Genomic DNA, 18,771 nt, shown 5'->3' on the forward strand with positions numbered 1-18,771 from the left:
ATATTTGACTGTATCCTGAAATTACCCAGCATTCAATTGTAGATTTTTTTTTTATATATATATATTATATATTTATTTATATACAAAAGATCAAATAAGGACACTGAATGCTGGTACAATACACTCAAATTGTCCAGGATTATGAATTAGTCAAATGCTGTCGTTATACCATAAGCAAATTCAGAAACTTCACTTCCATTAGCACAGTGCAGACACAACCCCGGACTGAGTGAGGACCCCCCCCCCCCACACACACACACCCCCCCCCACCCATTGTCATGTTAATGCTCCACTGGCACTGTTTATGAGCACTGGCTGATGTGTGAAAAACTCGATGTTAATGGTCGTGCCCCATTCTCCCACACAAAGATGGGCTTTAGCATTGACCCCAGAAAGGCTCCCCACGAAGAGACCCCCCCCCCAAAAAAAGAAGGAAAAAAAAAACCTTCTTCCTGCTGCCGTAAGAACAGAGTCTACATCTGAAAGGATTCTTTTGTGCGAAAGGGAACAAGGTCCAAGGCAGAGGAGGGAGAGCGTGGTTGGGGGAGGGGCTATGGAGGCTTGGATTTGTATGGATGGTTGGGACCAGAAGAGGTAACCATAAGTTCAGCAGAGGATTGCTTGGCACTGCAGTGTGTGCCTTTAAGGACGCTTGTGTCTTTCACAAGTGTTTCTCTCCTCTGCACCAACGCCAGAGAGGCAGAGCTTGATCAAAACCCACTATTGCGTCAGAATGTACAACTAAACATCTCTGATTGATTCCTTGATAACATTTTCATCTATTTCCAAGCTAAAGGCTCAAAGAAACGTAACAGTTTTTTCTAAGGTTAGACACACAAAGAGAAAATGTGCATATTACACTGGGTACACAATGTTCTAAAAATGCAAGGTTGAGTTCAGTTTCAAACGTGGATATGCATCTTCTTAAAGACACAATGAGTGAATATAAAAAGGCAGATAAAAATAAATCTGAAAGACTACAACATATTAAGTCTAAGACTCAATCTCTACTGTTAATATTGCAATAAACACATTTTGTGAAACTGTGACAGCATTTAAATGTCCTTGTTACTGCAGTGAGCTTAATGTCAAGACTAACTCACATGCATGCTTTAAATAGTTTGAACATGTTTACTAGTTGGCATTGAGAGAACATTAAAACTGAAAACAGTAAAAAAACTCAAATATAAAAAAACGACACCATTTACAAATATAAAATATTTTGAAAACAAATAAGATCACCCCCAAAAGCTAATAAAATTGTAAAAATTTATTGATAATACATAATACAGTGTGATTGAATTAGGAATGCAATTTTTTCCACATGCTAACAAAATTATTAGGTTTTTTTTGTCATCCGATACACAAATTATCTCAATCACAGTGCTCAACATGAGGTTTCACCAAATGAATTTTAACCAAACCAATATCACATTCTCTCAGTATTAACACACCGACCTGACATGTGAGTCATCTTATTTTGGTTCGGATGCAGCTGTCAACCTGGGGTTATGAATAACAAACTCAAGAAATGGCCAAAATAAAAGTACATAACTTTATAATGTCTTTCAATATGCATTATGGGAGAAAGCGTCCCTACAGGAGAAGGATATTGGTTGGTATTTGCAGAGGTATATCAAGCAACAATTTGACACTGCTTCATATGTACAGAGGCTGAGTAGTTTTTACACTGGTGTTGTGGACAAAGCTGATCACATCTCTCCACACTGTGCGATGAGGATTTGAAGTTTGGGCCTGTTGTTGGGACCCGTGGCGACATTCTGTTGGGAGAGAAAAGGAGAAAAAAAAACCCAGCTTTAGAACAATTATTTAAACGTTACACCCAATTTCATTTAGTTTAAATGTCCAACGATGGATTTCAGTCACAGTAGGATAGAAATATTTGATTTTTGTGCATGGAGGTGATGATATTCAGGCCTGTTAAACGTAATAACCAAGCATTTAAGACATTAATCGGGGAGACGATGAAATAATTATCCGACATAACAAATCAGTATACTGCTGTATGACGAGTAGGCCTTCTCAATTTAAATGCATTGCACAAGTGTTCATTGCTGCTTTCAACCTATCTTTTAAAAATATTTTTATGCTTAAATGTTTTTTCTTATTTTTTACTATTATGAGTGCAGAGGACGGCACCGTTTTGCTTAGCATTCTTGTCAAAAAAGGAGGATAAATCGGAATAATTTCAACATGATTTAATATTTATTTAATACAAATTAATATTCAAATTAGTTTTTACCTCAATTTTTCTCATTACCAGCAAACCATCGACCACTTTTCCTGCAAAAGTTATCAACAAGATAGTTAAACTCTTGATACAAACAAATTAAAATAAATCTTAAATGAATATGAATGCAAGATCAATATTGTTGACATATACTGACCAAAAACGACATGCTTCCCATCTAAAAAGTCACATTTTGCGCAGGTAATGAAAAACTGACAACCATTTGTGCCCGGACCACTGTTTGCCTGAGGAGGATTAGATTACATTGGTTAGATACAAATCAAGACAATTGGGAAATAATGGCAGTTTTAAACATATTAATGTCAGTGTTAATTCACTTTGAATGGATCAATTGGATCCTGTTGTCTGTAGACATTGGTGTCAGTTCACTTTGAATGGATTAATGACATCCGAATTAACTTTCCTGTTATAAAGTATAGGATTTTCAAAATGGTTGTAGGAAACCCTGTGTGGATTCAATCAAAGTGAAAAGATAATTTCCAGATCCAGGCATCGTGTGACAGTGTGTATTGTGCATCATCAGGTGTGGCAACAATTGCTTCAGGGTGTCGGATCAGGACATCAAATATGTGCTGAGGTGTAGGTGCAGACAAAGGAGGGAATACAGAGTCCAGGTCTATTGTCTCCTGTGATTAGCGATTATCAAGAATTGTTATGAACATTCAAACCGTGCAAAATATGACAGTCACTTGGTAAACAAGAAGGGCATTAACAACAAAAACCTTGCAAGTAAAATGCACACAACTGTAGCTCGCGGAATACTGTAACACAACGCAGACATACTATTACAGGCCAGCAGTCCACTCTGAATCACATTTAAATAGACAGAAAAACAACTCTCCAGATACACCCACTGCTGTATAGAAAAACAAACAGACTGAGCATACAGGCAGGGACTTTTTTAGTACAGGCATGTCCCTGTCCTCAGGATATTCATCTACATACATACCATGGACAGAAGACCTGGCATATAATGACTGGTCTTGAAGTTTTCATCTGCAAATGGACCTCTGTAGATGCTGCAGATACCAGTTCCATCGCCCTTCACGGAAGACGAACAAGATGAGGCTCATAACAGACGGGGGCTGAACAATCAAACAGTTTTGACATGTTGTAATTCATCACACGTCCCCCAGAGGGGGACAGACCAGAGTATTTTCCTCCTGCTCCTTCAAAAACTATAACTGCAGTTTGTAAAACGTTGCAGCCAGATGTATTAAATTTAACCAAGACAAGGAATAGTAGATTGTTTTGTAATCATTTGTAGAGGTGTGCAAAACGCTGCTCTTATATCATACACAGAGACATGCAGCACATGCCATTCACTGAGTCATTCTACTGTAACTTCCTTGTTTTTGTTTTATTAAAAAAAAGTACAAACTGGTTCTGCAGCTTTTTAAGTATCCCTTTCATTTCAAAACAACATTATAAAAATAATACCACAACAAGCAGTATATTATTCGATAGGTAGGAAATAATAGTAGATTATTACCTCCGCCAAGGAAGTTGTTTGTTGGTTTGATTATTTGTCAGCAAGTTTACACAAAAAACAATAAACCATTTTGCACTAAACTTGGTGGAGGGATGGGGATGAGTACCCATTGAATTGTGCAGATCCAGGAATTTTCCAGGATCTTTATTTATCAGACCACGTCCTTCTTATATATTTCTACTACAACAACACTGATGAGACATCCGGGGCCTGTACTACGAGGCCAGTTCAACATACCCAGGCTAAGACTGGCTTGACTTAACCTAACATTGACCATCCTGGATAACCTATACTGATCTACGAAGCTGGATACCAACTGTCTCCGTCTGGTTATGAGTTAATCTAAACTCCCTTGTCCCAGTCAGGATCCTGTGGAATTATGACTCTGGTTTCCAGTGATCTGATTAGTCAGTCATCTGTGACAGGCTTTGATCTCTTATCTCGAACTTAACCTGCTCCGGAGCAGGTAGGCGGTTCACCATAAGTTACCGAAGGACAGATAACCTAGAGTTAAACCTGAAGTTATCTTGATAACCACAAATCCTGCTTTATAGTACAGGCTTCAGATGACGGGTGCATATACTTACATTTACAAAGTCCCCTCCTTGTATCATAAAGTCTTTGATCACCCTGCCAAGGAACAATTAAAAACATCAGTACATTCAGCGTTTACTTCAGTAACAGCTCACCTTTGGTCGGGAACAGTAATACAAAAAGAAGATTATGCCAGGCAGTCCGAGACATGCCAATAATGTGCCTTGATCCACAGTTTCCGTTGTTCAACAGGAGTACTTCATATCTACTGTTACATGCTTAAAACTAATAAAACAAGAATACTTACAAGGAGGGTGAATAGTTTTAGACACTGTGGTTCCAATAATACACTGCACGATGGGACCACTGATAATCACCTTTTTCTTAATTTATTTTATATTATTGTGTGTAATCTAGATGGTGATATCCATTATTAAACAAATTAAATACCATAATACCCTTGACGATATTATGTAACATTATTGTAGGGTGATATTTCATCTGTTTAATATTTGTAGATAGATAATTACCTCTCCCGTTTGCTATGTTTGTACAATGTACAGCCAACATTAGTTGCCCACCCTGAATATAAATAGTTAGCACCACGAAAATTCGTTTTCAATTAAAAAAAAAAATAATAAAAAATTAACAACAACAACTGGGAAAAACTTTGATAAATTTACTGTTGTAGACAATTTTTTAATTAGTAGTTTTGTCTGTATAACACAAAAAACGTGAAAGAAGCAGAGGAGGCTGTTTAAATCACAACGTGTCAAGCAACTGGTTGGAGGCTGTAGGTTGTATTGAAATAATTTTAAAAATAATTTTAGAAGTATTAAAAAGCAACGGCAATTATGTACAACATGATTAAACAAATCAAGTTGCCAAGTCATGTACCTGTGGAACGTGCAGCCTTTGAAACCAATGGGGACTCCGTCCTTCCTGCGGGGCAGATTTTTGAGACAGGACAAAGTAAAGTTGGCAGTATAGACAATACATATTGTATAGTGTTACAAACTATTAACTTTCATAAAATAGGTATGGGTTTTGACAGTAAATGGGCAACAGGTCCACACGTAAATAGGAATCAATGGATACCACACCGCAGACCAAGACACATCTTGGAAGCTGTTCAGCCATCATTTAAAGGTTGCAGCTACACTGTAGCTGTCTGAGGTGTTCATTAAAATGCCTCATATTTCACAGTGTACACACCATGAGGGAAGAGTGCTGGTCACATAAAGAGCACCTGGTCCTCTTAAATGGTGTCATATGCATTCAGTGTTTGACAACCATGCAGAGTATTTATCAGCATCACTGCAGATCCACAACCATTATGGCAATGGTTGCTTTTGCAAAACATTTACTGTATGCTATAAGATCCTTATAACAATTCATGCACTTAGTTACAGTATATCCGTAGCCTTAAATAAAATTTGTAAATTATCTCAGGTCTTTCTATAGCTTCTTATCATATGCTGGTTTTGGTGATCGTATTTTTTTCACGTCACCTTTTGGAAGATCATTTTCTGCTGCCACTGGAGGCAAATTCACAAGACTAACTAATTTACATGTCACTGTTAACTCTCACGTACTATTTAAAACAATTAATGGTCCTGACAATGTGGCTTTTCATGAACTCCACCACCGCTTTTACATAAACCCACACTGCAAGAGCCACTTGATGACCAGCTTTGTGATACCAGTTATACTGACTCAGTAAAGCAACGAGAGAGCCAGACCAAACTGAACTTGAATCCCTGGCTTTTTGAAATGCATACATGTCGAATGTGACCAATAGAAACCTATTTGTGTTAATCAGGATTTTTCTGTTGCCCACTGTTTTGTAACATCAAAAAGTGAATACAACCCTTCACTCTCTTACCTGAACTCTCCAGTGCAGAACTGCCTGTAAAGAGAGGATGGAACCGTAAGTAACAGCTCTGAAAACTCAGTCAATTCCATATTAACACATATACCAGTCACATATCTTCAAAAAACAAAGAATTACAACAGGAATCACAAAAAAGGTCTCTTAAAAAAAACACTGATCATGTGATCCAATAATCTAAGGCAGACTTTCTCCTTACCGGAAATTCTCCGCCGTCTTTGGAACCACATTGGCAAACAGCTCGATCTTCATCCGTCCGACATCCTGACAAACGGTAGAACAAACAAAACAAGAGTAGGCAATTGTGCAATTATGCATCTAAAAAGAGAAGCTAATCTAGGACACAGGCAGTCTCATCTGGACAAACCAGCTACAATCGAAACTTGGCTAGAGCATCCAGCTCGAGAATGTGTCTTAATGATATAGACAGCGTCTCAATAACTGGTGTAGGAATCGTTCCAGTCTGTCATCCTTCTGCTTTTGCCCTGGAGTACAATAACACGTTGGCTTATTCTTTTTTCATCTTTCAGTTCTCTTTGCTGACCACAATAAAAGACGCATTGTCCCACTTCTCATACCATTTCCCTGTGGTCAAAGCATACATAATACAAATATGTAAATTGGAAGGGGCCACAATTTTGATGTCAAATATTACTGGACATTAAACTCTCTATGTGTGTGTGTGTGTGTGTGTGTGTGTGTTCAGCAGCCAGGGGGGTCTGTGCATCGAGGCTTCCAAGGGGCCTACTGTTACAACAACTTCTGTGTGTGTCTGTGTGGAAAACAAACAATGAGCTGGTGTAAACTGTCCCTCATGACATCACTGCACAACTGTCCCTCCACTGCATGCAGACGACTCGCTGTACAACAAGAAGCCATTACATCTCCTGTCGCTGCTACTTAGACAATTCGGAATATATAATAATCAAGTGACAAATGACACACAAGAGGCTGAGTGTGCCGACATGGAACAAAACATTTAGCAAAGAACACTTCATCTGCTGGCTGAGGCTTTTCCCTCTCTGGAGTGTGATGTCCACTGAAGGCAGGCGACTAAAAACAGGTAAGACTTGCTTTTAACATGTCGCTAAGATGATGTAGTATCTTATGGGGACATATAGAGATTTCAGTGTCTACATTTGGAAAGATCTATACTGTTGAACTACTTTTATAGTGATGATGGAATGAGGGTGTCAAATAGGGCTGGGACGACTCAAATAATTTGCGTCGATGAGTCGCCCCAAACAACTATATTAACTCTTGTCCAGTCCAGTGGTGGCGTTTGTTTCGGTGCAGAAGGCTGCGAAGGCTTCAAGCTCTGGGTTGCAAGCACGCCGATTTACACACTCCTCGTACCGCGGTTCATGGCGCTGTTGTAAATGGTGGTAGAGATTCGTCATGCTCGAACTTTTAATTGCAACCTGTTTGCGGGATTCTCTACACATCTGAAACCTGGAATCTATCTCCAAATGATCGAGCGAGTATTTGTAATAATTTTCGGCTGCTTTCCTCTCGTTTGTGCTGCATGCAGGACTTGTGTGTGTGAGTGAGTGGGTAGGGGAGGGGAGGGGCTCAGGGAGGAAGAGGGGCGGGGCCAGGCGAAGTTTTGTGCGCTGTATATATGACCCAATTCTGGCTCCATAAGGGAACAGCCACCATCTAGCACAACCACTTTGAGGCTTAATAGAGAGCCATCACTGGCAAACCTTTGGCACGGAGCAAACAAAAGTCAAGCCAAGGACAAATATTGTGACACTTAATTAATCCCAACCTGTAATCCCTGTTCTTTGCATGTGAAGAGAAACACTGAAGAATCACATCACAACCTGTAGAGGTGCATTTGTGACCAGTGTTTGACTATGGGTCAATAGTTGTGCGACAGTATGAAACAGTGGGCAACTAAATCAACGGAATGTTTCATTACATTCATTTAGCACACGCTTTTGTCCAAAGCAACTTACAATAAGTGCATTCAACCATGAAGATATTACTCAAAAGTGCAAGAATTAATAAGTACATAAACATTCATCGAATACGCAAAACCCGCTTCAAGTGCTACTTGTAATTAAGTGCAATTCTTTTGTGTGTTTAATATAATAAATTCAGGGAGTAGGGTGCAGTCTGAACAGGTGAGTTTTCAGTCAGCGACGAAAGCATTGAAGGGATTCTGCTGTGCTGGTGTCAATGGGGAGCTCGTTCCACCATTGAGGAACCAGGACAGAAAACAGACGGGATTTTACAAGCTATTTTTGTAAGGTTCGTGAACATGTACACATTGAACCACTGCATCTGGAGTATTTCGCATACATTATTAGTATTCATACTTCAAGTACAGTTGGTCATAACCTCCTACACATGTTCTCTGACACACTGAACAGACTGTGGATCTCATTGAAAGCACAGCATTAACAGCTGTGTTTATTACAGTCAGGTAGCAAATATTTCTAAGAACCACCCACAGGCCCACAACATATAGCACCCAATGCCGTTTCCTTGGATTCAAGTGTAGCAACTGTATAGGGACGGGGTTCAGACCAACAAAACCAGTCCCAGGGCGCGGTTTCAACCAACAAGGAAGTGAATTTGGATCTGGGTTACCTAATACAGAGCATTCAAATACGCTTAAGAGGCTGTAACCTCTGGGCCAATGGGAGGGAAAACAAGCAGGTTTCCTTGATGACAGAGGCGTGTCCCACCAGTTGTTTGCATTTACAATGGGAAGGCATAAAAGGCCCTAAAGGACAACTTCACCTGACAGCAGTCACAGACCTGCACCGAAGACACATGAAAACACCCTCGAACTGTCCTCACCGAACAGGAGTTGAGCCGAGTTTCACTGGACTGCGATATCGCTGAGCAGAGAGGTACAGTTTGCTTAGGGCTTTGTTTTTTTTTAACTTGTTGAGTAAAAACTGCATGGCTCACAACGTGTTTTACCTGTCAGTGATGTCGACAGTCAGGCGACAAAGAGTCCAATTGCTCTTAACAATGTAAAACTGACAGAACTTACTATAGAAAAGGAACTCGAAATAAAGGCTCGGTTTTCATTTGTAGTCTATAGGCAAAAAAATCAAAGAGTGTCTTAAAATGGCAATCACTAACATCAATGGGTTTTTTTTACAGGGAAAATGTTTTAGGAAAGTAGCACTTTAGTCAATTGTGTGGATTTATCTAAAATATGATGAGATATGCATTACATATACCAGGAAAAGATGAATGTTTTATAACTTTTAAAAATGTATTTTAAAAGGAAAATTAGTCGATCAAGGTTTTCCACAGTTATCGTTTGGTGAACTGACAAATTTAGAAAGAAACGCTGCTAACATCATAAATACTGAACATACATTTCTAAAATTAAACCTCAGGTAGAAAGAGCAGAGGAACTTCTTCACTCGGCAACAATCATTCTGATTAGTAGGACTGTGATAAAGGCTGCCATCTATTAACTACATTGATTATGAGACAAGATGTATCAGGATCAATATTTTTTTAAACCAGTTATTTTCAGGCGAAACTCTGATACATGAAGTCAACCATCTTTTGCATGCATGACCAGCCAAAGTGTGTTGCAAATGCATCTACATGCTTGTTGTTGTTTTTAACTATTGACCACATACAATATAATCTTGTCTTTCACAGCTTTTCCAGGGAGCCTCTAAATACGGAAACGTGCAACGGTGCAATAGCTTAAATGCTGACCAAGTGGACAGCGTCTCTGGAAAGCTGCCACTCCGTCAAAATGCTGGCGGTTTTAGAGCAATCGGAGGAAGGGTCTGGCGGCCATACAGACAACACGGGGAAGTATCTGTTTCTCATGCTTTTCAAGCTTGGAATGGACGCAGCTGTGTTTCACCTATGCTGCCAGAAGCTGAACACCTCCTTTTTAAACACATTCAGCGTGTCCATCGTCTTCGCCGATCTGGCGATGACCCTTTGTATGGCGGCTGTGTGGCTTCTCGGGGCCGAACGGTCTCCTGTGTCACCCTGCTTCTCTTTGGCTCATATTTCAGCAACATTTGGAGCGCTGCCACTACCCGTGATGTGCTTGGGTACATTAGACTACTACATAGAAGATACCTGCACTGGCAGGAGTGCCTTCCGCAAACACCTCAGGAACGTGGTCTTGACGTTGCTGGTGTGGATACTGGCAGTTATTCACTCCTTTTGTTCTGTGAAAGCTGAGCTGATGGAACTTGTCTATGAGACAGGGAAAGAGGTTTTGGTGTGTGAAGTAGAGGAGTCCAAGTTGGTCAACTTCTTCATATTTGGGCTTTTCACCGCAGTCATTTTGACAATGCTGCCCTTTTGGTCAAGCATTCCGAGGTGGATGAAGGAGGCTGACAGGTTATCTGAATCGAGGGAAATACAAAATAAGCAGATGAGCGACTTGTTCACTTCCAGCCCCTCCACGGAGAAAAAGGGCAGTAAGGAGGATTATCTGGAGGAGACCATCCTCACACGACCGCCTCTGTGGTTCAGTCTAACTCTGGGCTTTACTGTATTTTGGACGCCTTACCTCACAGTGAGTGTGGCTTGTCTGCTCTTTGGCTTTGGGGTGCCTGCCTACATCGCCGTTAACCTTCTGTGGTTCGAGTGCACCAACAGTTTACTGATGGGTGTGGTGTTCTGGGTAAAGAGCAAGTTGCAGGGGCCATACAGCCACCTACCCGAAAATGTGTGCTTATGGCACGTTTTCTGGCATCTGAGCAAAGGAACATGGCAGCAACATCTCCCCACAGCTGTGTTTGACCCATCAATGGGGGAGAGGAACACTCTTTACTATGTGTAATATGAAATGTTTGACGATAATCCTTTTACATCACAGACCTAACAGCCTGCAGCAGAAGTGAAAACCGTGAACGGGGAAGTTCAAAATGTAGAGCAAGCCTCTACGAACTGTTAACCGGTGTGAATGCAGGGAAAATGAAAACGCTTGGACACAGAAATGCTGCGCCTCTCGTCACTTCATCAGCACACGTTTCCCGGAGCAAAGGATTAAACAGGAAATGATTGTAGTTAACAAGAGATATGTAATTCTTTGGAGAGTTGAGCAGCAAAATATTGTGAGAAAAAACACCATAGTAAACTTTTGTAAATATTTACTGAAACCATTACGTCTATATTTTCTAGATATGTATGTTTTATCACGGTTATATTTATAGATGATTTAAGACTTCAGGAAAATGTAATGACAGAGGCCATCAAAATGCTTCCCAATAAAAAATATACCTGAAATACATTTCTCCTTTTTTCTTTCACTAAACCATGTATATTTCCTTTTGCTTACGTATACCAAATCTTGACCAACTCAAAGAGATTCAACGTTTAATGATGATGATCATGAGTTGTGATCAAAAAGCTCCAGAACAGCTATTTCCTATATATATACTGGTGACTAATTGTACTACTGCACTATTTCCACTGTTAATATATCATGTAAATTCTTTAAATTTATTATTCTTATTCTCTATTTTTTTCAATTTGTATATTTTACATTTATTTGTGTAGATATTGTATATATTTTTTAAGTGTGCTGTGTGAAATGTGCTGCTGTTACACCAGAATTTCCCAGCTTGGGATAAATAAAGTATCTATCTATCTATCTATCTATCTATCTATCTATCTATTTAATGGACTTGGTGATGATACTGTTTTCTTCGCTGCTGTTTGAGAGGTCAATCATGAACTTGGAACCCAATCTTTTAAACCAGTACAGGCAGCACCGTGCCCTGAAAGTGCACTAAAAAGAGGAGTGGAGCTGCGGAGCGACCAGATCACGTTTACTTATGCACTTATCAAACCAACACACCCACACAGTCCTGATGAAGCTGACAAGCCACATTTCCTTTTCCTAAGAACACCTGGGGATGTTTCTCTCAGAACTTTACTATGTTTATTTACGTTTTCTAGTGTTTTTTTAATAGTGAATAATATTTCTTGATATAGCAAAGTACCATGATTTGAAACCAACCAACCAGGTACTTTAACAGAACTGTCAGTAAAGAAATGAAAGTAGACATTTGCAACTCAGAGGTCTGGTTCTCAGGCCTTTTTTCAAGTTTCTCCTTTTCCACAGAGAATCCTACAACTACCACGAAGAAGACCGCCTTCAAACAAGAGAAGAAGTCATGGCAGAGTTTCCTCGATGGAGGAGGTGAATCTGAAAAACTTTCCTGCTTTTATTCTATTTGCAAGCAAAGACCAGAGTAGGTGGTTGGGGAAAATTGATATTGGCCATTTGCTAAGATTAATTAGTAACTTACTTACTTTCTGATTTTTCAAATGGCAAAGACCAGGATTAAGTTCAAACACATGCATGAACTATTTTTTAAAATCAATTTCTCTAAACCCAGTTTAGGTTGGCTGGATGCAACTCCATATCTATGGATGAACAACTGTCTGATTTCTTTAAAAAACTGGCTTAACAATATGTTTCCAGTTACATGTTGTGTTCATGTATAGATGTCTGGGAAAGGACATGTCCCCCTTTTCAACAGAATTTAGAAGAAAGTTTATTATATAAAAAAATGTAATATGACCAATGCTGCTGTAGAGGTAATTCACAAGTTAATGTGCAGACAGTTTGAGAACAGCTGAATGAGGCATTTTTATTCTGGTTTGTCTCAGATAGTTTAAAATATATAATCTTGTTTCGCTCCGTAGGCTCCCAAACTAGGCTTTTCCTAGTTTGGGATAAATAAGGTACGTATCTATCTATCTGTCTATCTGTCTGTCTATCTATAACTCTATCCATCTATAAATCTATCCATCTATGTATCTATAAATCTATCCATCTATCTATGTATCTATAAATCTATCCATCTATCTATCTATCTGTCTGTCTATCTATGTATCTATAAATCTATCCATCTATAAATCTATCCATCTATCTATCTATAACTCTATCCATCTATGTATCTATAAATCTATCCATCCATCTATCTATCTATGGATCTATAAATCTATCCATCTATCTATCTATGTATCTATCTATCTGTCTGTCCATCTATAACTCTATCCATCTATAAATCTATCCATCTATCTATCTATGTATGTATCTATCTGTCTGTCTATCTATAACTCTATCCATCTATAAATCTATCCATCTATCTATCTATGTATCTACAAATCTATCCATCTATCTATCTATAAATCTATCTATCTGTCTGTCTATCTATCTATAACTCTATCCATCTATCTATCTATCTGTCTGTCTATCTATAACTCTATCCATCTATAAATCTATCCATCTATGTATCTATCAAGCAATCTATAAATCTATCTATCTGTCCATCCATCTATCTATCCCTCTATAAATCCATCTATCGATCTATCCATCTATCTATCTATGTATCTATCTATCCATCTACAAATCGTTCTATCTATCCATCCATCTATTTATCCATCTCTAAATCTATCCGCAATATCTATAATCTTATTTGCAATTAAATTACTGAAAATATTCAAAACAACAACACTCAGTACTTAGCATATCATAAAAACACGCTACAAAACCGCCACCACAATACAACCGGCAGAGAGAAACTCAAACCCTGCACTGTTACATATCAGACATGTGGATTAAAAGAGAAGTTTAAAGACCACCAGCATAGTTCACTAACTGGATCGCAACTATCAACCAACACGACACGATGATAGAGGTTAGATGTGGAAACGTTGACCCGACGTTAGCTGGAAGCTAAAGTAACCGCTACCTTAAGTAGTTCCCCCACTCACCTGCCCTCCGATGGTGATGTCGAAGAAAACTATGGGGTTGTTAGGATTTGTTACTTGAACAGACATGGTGATAATTCCCTCGCGTTTATAAATTTAGGTAGTATACAGTTTGACTGAGTGCACGCGAATAATTTGAACATCCAGCATGAGCGCCGCTCAGACCTACGGTGGCCCAGTGGCGATATTTTACGGATCGCAATTGGGGACAAAACAAAGCAGTCGAGAAAAAAAGCGCTAAAATAAAAGCGAAGACACGTGTGGCAGGGGTACCACCTGCTATCTTTTTTGTTTCTGTTTCTCTTAAAAATAATAAAATTATTATCGTTATGAATTTATTAAAATTGTATTCATACCCCTGTATGTTTTTTTGTATACAGTTGTGTTTTCTTTTATCTGGACCAAGAGTCTGGAAAGAAATGTCATGCAGCTTCAACACTACTTTTGAAGCAATTAGTAATCCAATAACTCCACATCTTTAACGTTTTTATTACAGTGGAATGTCTCCTGCCTCAGACAGAAACATGTAAGGTCAACAGGAGGACACTTGGCAAATTATTGTAATCTAGCTTTCCATTAGACGCTTTCTGTAGCCATTCAGAAAACTACATTTCCAGTTTACTTCTCTAATAGGAAAGCAATGTTTACTGAGTACACTTTAACTTTTTTCTTTTGAAAAGTTATTGCACTGCCACTTGGTTTGAACATTACAAAACGCTTTTTCTTATTACTGGCAAACACTTAACCAGATGTAACATTTTGGACAGACATCAAGGTTTTTGGTAAGGGGTTTTTATTTCCACAATGAAATGTAATGTTACAATTTAACATAACACAAAGGTGGCTCCACACAAAAAACTAAAACAAAACAAATGGCAATGTGACTACAAATATTTGTCAAAGCTGTACTAAAGCACCAAGATCGAAAAGAAGAAAAACATTTAACGATCAAGATTTGTATGTAGTTAACAGGCTAGTGGGTCAGCAGGGGTTAAACCAAGCAAAAGCAAAAAGCCTTAAGGAAAGACTATGTCTATGTGAAGTAATATGGTTTCTTGACATTGACGCCATATTCTGAGAGGGCAGGAGTCAGGTCTTCCATAGTCAGAGTGTACTTCTTATCCTATATATAGAGAAGACAAAAGACGATAACACCATGATTAGACAGAAAATTATCAGAGCGCTTGAGCACAGTTGAGAACTGTCACCATCTTTTAACAACGCTCCCCCTTTCTTACATACAGCAGCATCAAAATATTGTATGGAAGTATTACATAAAAGAGAATGTTAAAAATGAGAGAAACACTAACCTTTGTCTTACTCCTTGAGCTTCCTGAGGCCGTTCCTTTCATTTTACAGTACTGCAGCGCATCATTGGCAATGTCTGAGATAAACTTCTGAGAGGCAAGGGAGATCAGTCGGATTCTGTGGAGATAAAAAAGAAAATCATTGCCATCCTGTCTCTTATTTTCAAGGACTCATATCAGCATCTATCACAAAAAGGACTACATCACACACACACACCCACTGAAATGAATTATTTTTCATCGTGCAATAACATTGAACATGATGAATGGCCAACTATGCTAAAGAGTCTTCACTTAATACTCATACATGCCTTTGACAAAGTAAGGGAAATCACTTGCAGTAGCAAGAAAAAGTGTGTGTGAACCCTTTGAATTAAACTTTCTGCATCATATAATGTGATCTGGTCTTCTAGTACATCACAATTGTAGACAAATATAATTTGCTTAGGCTAATAACATATTACATATATAACATAATAATACCATATTATTAACAATATCATTTTTCATGTGTTTATTTAACACACTCCCAGTTCTGGGGTAAAAACTATGTGAGTAAGTGTATGTGATGGGTATTTTTTGGGGTGAGAAGCTGCTTCCTCAACATCCTGCATCTTTGTACATTTGGAAAAGCGCTATATAAATGTGATGTATTATTATTATTATTATCCTCCTGCCATGGACACCATGCACCATGATTTGGAGTTGTGAATCGCCTCCATTTATAGACAATATTATTATTCAGAGAGCACAGACGTTTGCCTGTGTATACTTAAAGCCGATTTTACACCAATCACTGAAACCCTAATAAAACACGTAATAGCATTCAGATGTGGCCACAACACAATAAAGCAATATTAGGATCTGTTTTTATATTTTAACTAATGATTTCCTTTATTAACTCATCATTTCGAACTAATTTATCACAATTTGTCATTTAAATGTGTTTCACTTGGTGCCATTAAGCATCAGGCAGGCCCACTCGTACTGAATCTTACAGGTAGCATTTTACTTTATAGGACTTACATTCTTGGATCAGAAGCCTCAAAGCCAGCTCGGTTGAGGTAGTACCCTGTAACCGCATCAGGAATCTGAAAAAGGGAAGAAGAAAAAATAGACTTCATGTTGTGGACATATTTCACACAGACCCTTTCAATGCAATGGACACAATATACACAATATATGAAGGGGATATGTAGTTGTCATGAATGTTCATTTGATATTAACGAGTTGGGTATTTTATTACACTGATCATTCTGACACCCATTATTCAACAGGTCAACTTTTTGGCAGTATTGACTTTATAAGATTTTTGTGTTAATGTGTTTGAGTATCTTGCTTTTCCAATTATTCACTTTCACTGGATAAACCAAAAACAGATAATTACGTCAATCTACATGTTACAGTTCCATTCAATTAAATATACTGATGGTTATCAGTTAATGTGGCAGCCACGGTAGACAAATGTTCTCAGCTTTCATCAGTATTTAGCGGGTAATACCATGGACATGTGCGGTGTTTCAGGCTTCAGGTCTTTCTGACATAGTGTGAATGCAGCAGACAGTCAAGTGAGTGACCACTCGACTCACGGTAGGAGTGTACTCTTCCAGCTGCATGAGAAAATCTGCCAGGGGTGTGGTGGAGAGGGAAGGTTTTACATCTCCATTGGTGATGCCACCGGGCACATAGACGCCGTTGGAGACAGATGTGTCTGCTGATGGTGTCACCATGGCCGCTGATGTGGAAGCTGCGATACAAGTTATTGGGATGAGTTCATATTGAATACAAAGATGCATAAAACATTGCCAAAGTACTTGCATATATATATTCAGTTGTCAGTTTATTAGGAACACCTAGCTAAATCGGTTTGGGTTAGGGTTCAATTTAAATCAGCAGTCATATGATAAATGTTAACTTTGTTGTCAGCTGTAGGACCCTTCTGGAAGCTGCAATTTGTGCCGCTGTTGAACTTCATTGTGTTTTGAATATGATGTTCACCCTAATCAAATCGACGAGGGCAGTGTAAATAAACACTATACAGTAAATCAGCAGCAACAGAAGCTACACCGTTCTTCAAAATGACCATACAGCCGAGCCAACACCTCTCACACAAGGTGGATAAACACTGAATATCATAACCTTCAAGAACAGGATTTATCACAGGAGTGTTGGATTAGACTGCATTAGTTTCATCAAGCAGCTGATAAACTCATCAAAACTCCTCTAGTAGAAGAAGAAAAACTAGCATAGCTTGTGCTAAGCTAAGTATGTCACACAACATTAGCCAAACACAATCACACAACGTTACCGTTACTCGTGACCGACGGGATGCTGCTGACGTTGGTCGTTGCATTATCATTTGCGATACAGTTACTTGAAGTCGAAGACGTCGTGGACGGCACGCCGGTTGTGACGGACTGATTCACGTTGTCAATGTTCATGTTGGTGTTAGTGCTAGCTAACGCGCTAACCTTAAGCTAGCTACAGCGCGGAGAAACGTCCAAATGTGCCCGAAAGCGGAAGCTTCGTGCCACACAGCTCAAAGACCGGGTCTTGACGGAGTGCCGTGTTGTGAAGTCAAGCTGGTTTTTATATTTATATGTAAAACAGAGGAATTTAAAATCTCAGAATCAAGCGTTAGCTAGCATCAGAGATGTTTGTAGCTACCGTGCAGCAGAAGGCTAAGATCACACTGCAGAGCAGCTCGCGTCACGTGACCCCCGCTGTAAATACGCGTGGATCGGATCTGACGGAGATACACGAATGTCTTCGTCTACACCGATATATGTCTGCCAACTTTCGACTTGAATCTGTCAGTACAAAACACAAACTGACAAACACCTAACCATCGCACATGGACTACCGTCGTCTAAACCTTTTTGACTCCTTTGGTAAATTCTATCATCTCTGTTTCCCCCCCAAAAAACGTTCATTTAGTTCCGCCTGATGCCTGTAGGAAATCTGCGAATTTGATTTTGATGATTACACTGTGGTCGACAACGGTTAGTTTGACATTCGTTTAGCAGACGCTTTTGTCCAAAGCGACTTGCAATATAGTAATAAAGGTTTTTCTTTTCTTCAGGATAACCTTTAACCTGGATGATAGATAATCTACAACTGTGTGAGGTCAATATTTGGGCGCATTTCGCCCCTAATCTAATCTAACAGAGAGACTCTGGACTCTATCGAACACAAATCCCGGCACATTTGCACCGTCATGTGACGGTTCCTGTGCACATTTCTGGCACCTGATTGCACATACTGCACTATTATTAATTATGAATTATTCATATTCTTTATATTTGTTGGCACTTCGTCTATTTTTATTTATTTATTTGTTTCTTGTATAAATTGTATATTTTGTTAAGTGTGTTGTGTGATACCTGTCTGTCTGTCTATCTATCCATCCATCCATCTATCTGTCTGTCTATCTATCTTGCAGCAACATGAGATTTCATATTTAGAATTAGCCTTTCCGAGGAGCAGTGAATGCAGCACATGTACCGCCTGCACCCTGTAGGGGGCGTTAGTAAGCGTCCTG

At 39.0% G+C, this 18,771-nt stretch overlaps 3 protein-coding genes across 3 annotated transcripts; 1 reads left to right on the forward strand and 2 right to left on the reverse strand.

The window, feature by feature from the left end:
* Window positions 1-1,255: 1,255 nt before the first annotated feature.
* ppih (peptidylprolyl isomerase H (cyclophilin H)) lies at window positions 1,256-14,111 on the reverse strand. Its single transcript, XM_035645663.2, has 9 exons — window positions 13,927-14,111; window positions 6,389-6,453; window positions 6,184-6,207; window positions 5,196-5,240; window positions 4,352-4,394; window positions 3,222-3,314; window positions 2,409-2,496; window positions 2,264-2,304; window positions 1,256-1,781 (listed from the first exon to the last, which is right to left on the reverse strand). The coding sequence occupies exons 1-9, from the start codon at window positions 13,990-13,992 to the stop codon at window positions 1,713-1,715; spliced, it is 534 nt and encodes a 177-aa protein (XP_035501556.1). The 5' UTR covers window positions 13,993-14,111; the 3' UTR covers window positions 1,256-1,712.
* On the forward strand, window positions 8,895-11,428 carry si:dkeyp-100a1.6 (probable G-protein coupled receptor 160). Its single transcript, XM_035645662.2, has 2 exons — window positions 8,895-9,053; window positions 9,829-11,428. Exon 2 carries the CDS (start codon window positions 9,881-9,883, stop codon window positions 10,976-10,978), a length of 1,098 nt encoding a protein of 365 aa, XP_035501555.1. The 5' UTR covers window positions 8,895-9,053; window positions 9,829-9,880; the 3' UTR covers window positions 10,979-11,428.
* Window positions 14,112-14,699: 588 nt separating the features above from the next.
* On the reverse strand, window positions 14,700-18,135 carry taf10 (TAF10 RNA polymerase II, TATA box binding protein (TBP)-associated factor). The gene is made up of 5 exons (XM_035645579.2): window positions 17,539-18,135; window positions 16,820-16,977; window positions 16,257-16,321; window positions 15,234-15,348; window positions 14,700-15,046 (listed from the first exon to the last, which is right to left on the reverse strand). The coding sequence occupies exons 1-5, from the start codon at window positions 17,669-17,671 to the stop codon at window positions 14,957-14,959; spliced, it is 561 nt and encodes a 186-aa protein (XP_035501472.1). The 5' UTR covers window positions 17,672-18,135; the 3' UTR covers window positions 14,700-14,956.
* Between the last annotated feature and the right edge of the window lie 636 nt (window positions 18,136-18,771).

Source organism: Scophthalmus maximus, chromosome 3 (assembly GCF_022379125.1).
Source record: "Scophthalmus maximus strain ysfricsl-2021 chromosome 3, ASM2237912v1, whole genome shotgun sequence".
In the NCBI taxonomy this organism is placed as follows: Eukaryota; Metazoa; Chordata; class Actinopteri; order Pleuronectiformes; family Scophthalmidae; genus Scophthalmus; species Scophthalmus maximus.

What these genes read in the sequence shown, in the direction of transcription:
- si:dkeyp-100a1.6 (XM_035645662.2), top strand. Translation starts at nt 9,881, where the DNA reads ATGCTGACCAAGTGGACAGCGTCTCTGGAAAGCTGCCACTCCGTCAAA.
- ppih (XM_035645663.2), bottom strand. Translation starts at nt 13,992, where the DNA reads ATGTCTGTTCAAGTAACAAATCCTAACAACCCCATAGTTTTCTTCGAC. An exon ending in AAGGAGGGGACTTTGTAAAT is followed by an intron (nt 3,315 to 4,351) that starts GTAAGTATATGC and finishes TCTTCCGTGAAG; the next exon opens with GGCGATGGAACTGGTATCTG. An exon ending in TGGTAATGAGAAAAATTGAG is followed by an intron (nt 1,782 to 2,263) that starts GTAAAAACTAAT and finishes CTCTCCCAACAG; the next exon opens with AATGTCGCCACGGGTCCCAA.
- taf10 (XM_035645579.2), bottom strand. Translation starts at nt 17,671, where the DNA reads ATGAACATTGACAACGTGAATCAGTCCGTCACAACCGGCGTGCCGTCC. An exon ending in TGGAAGAGTACACTCCTACC is followed by an intron (nt 16,322 to 16,819) that starts GTGAGTCGAGTG and finishes TCCCTTTTTCAG; the next exon opens with ATTCCTGATGCGGTTACAGG. An exon ending in GCTCAAGGAGTAAGACAAAG is followed by an intron (nt 15,047 to 15,233) that starts GTTAGTGTTTCT and finishes CTCTATATATAG; the next exon opens with GATAAGAAGTACACTCTGAC.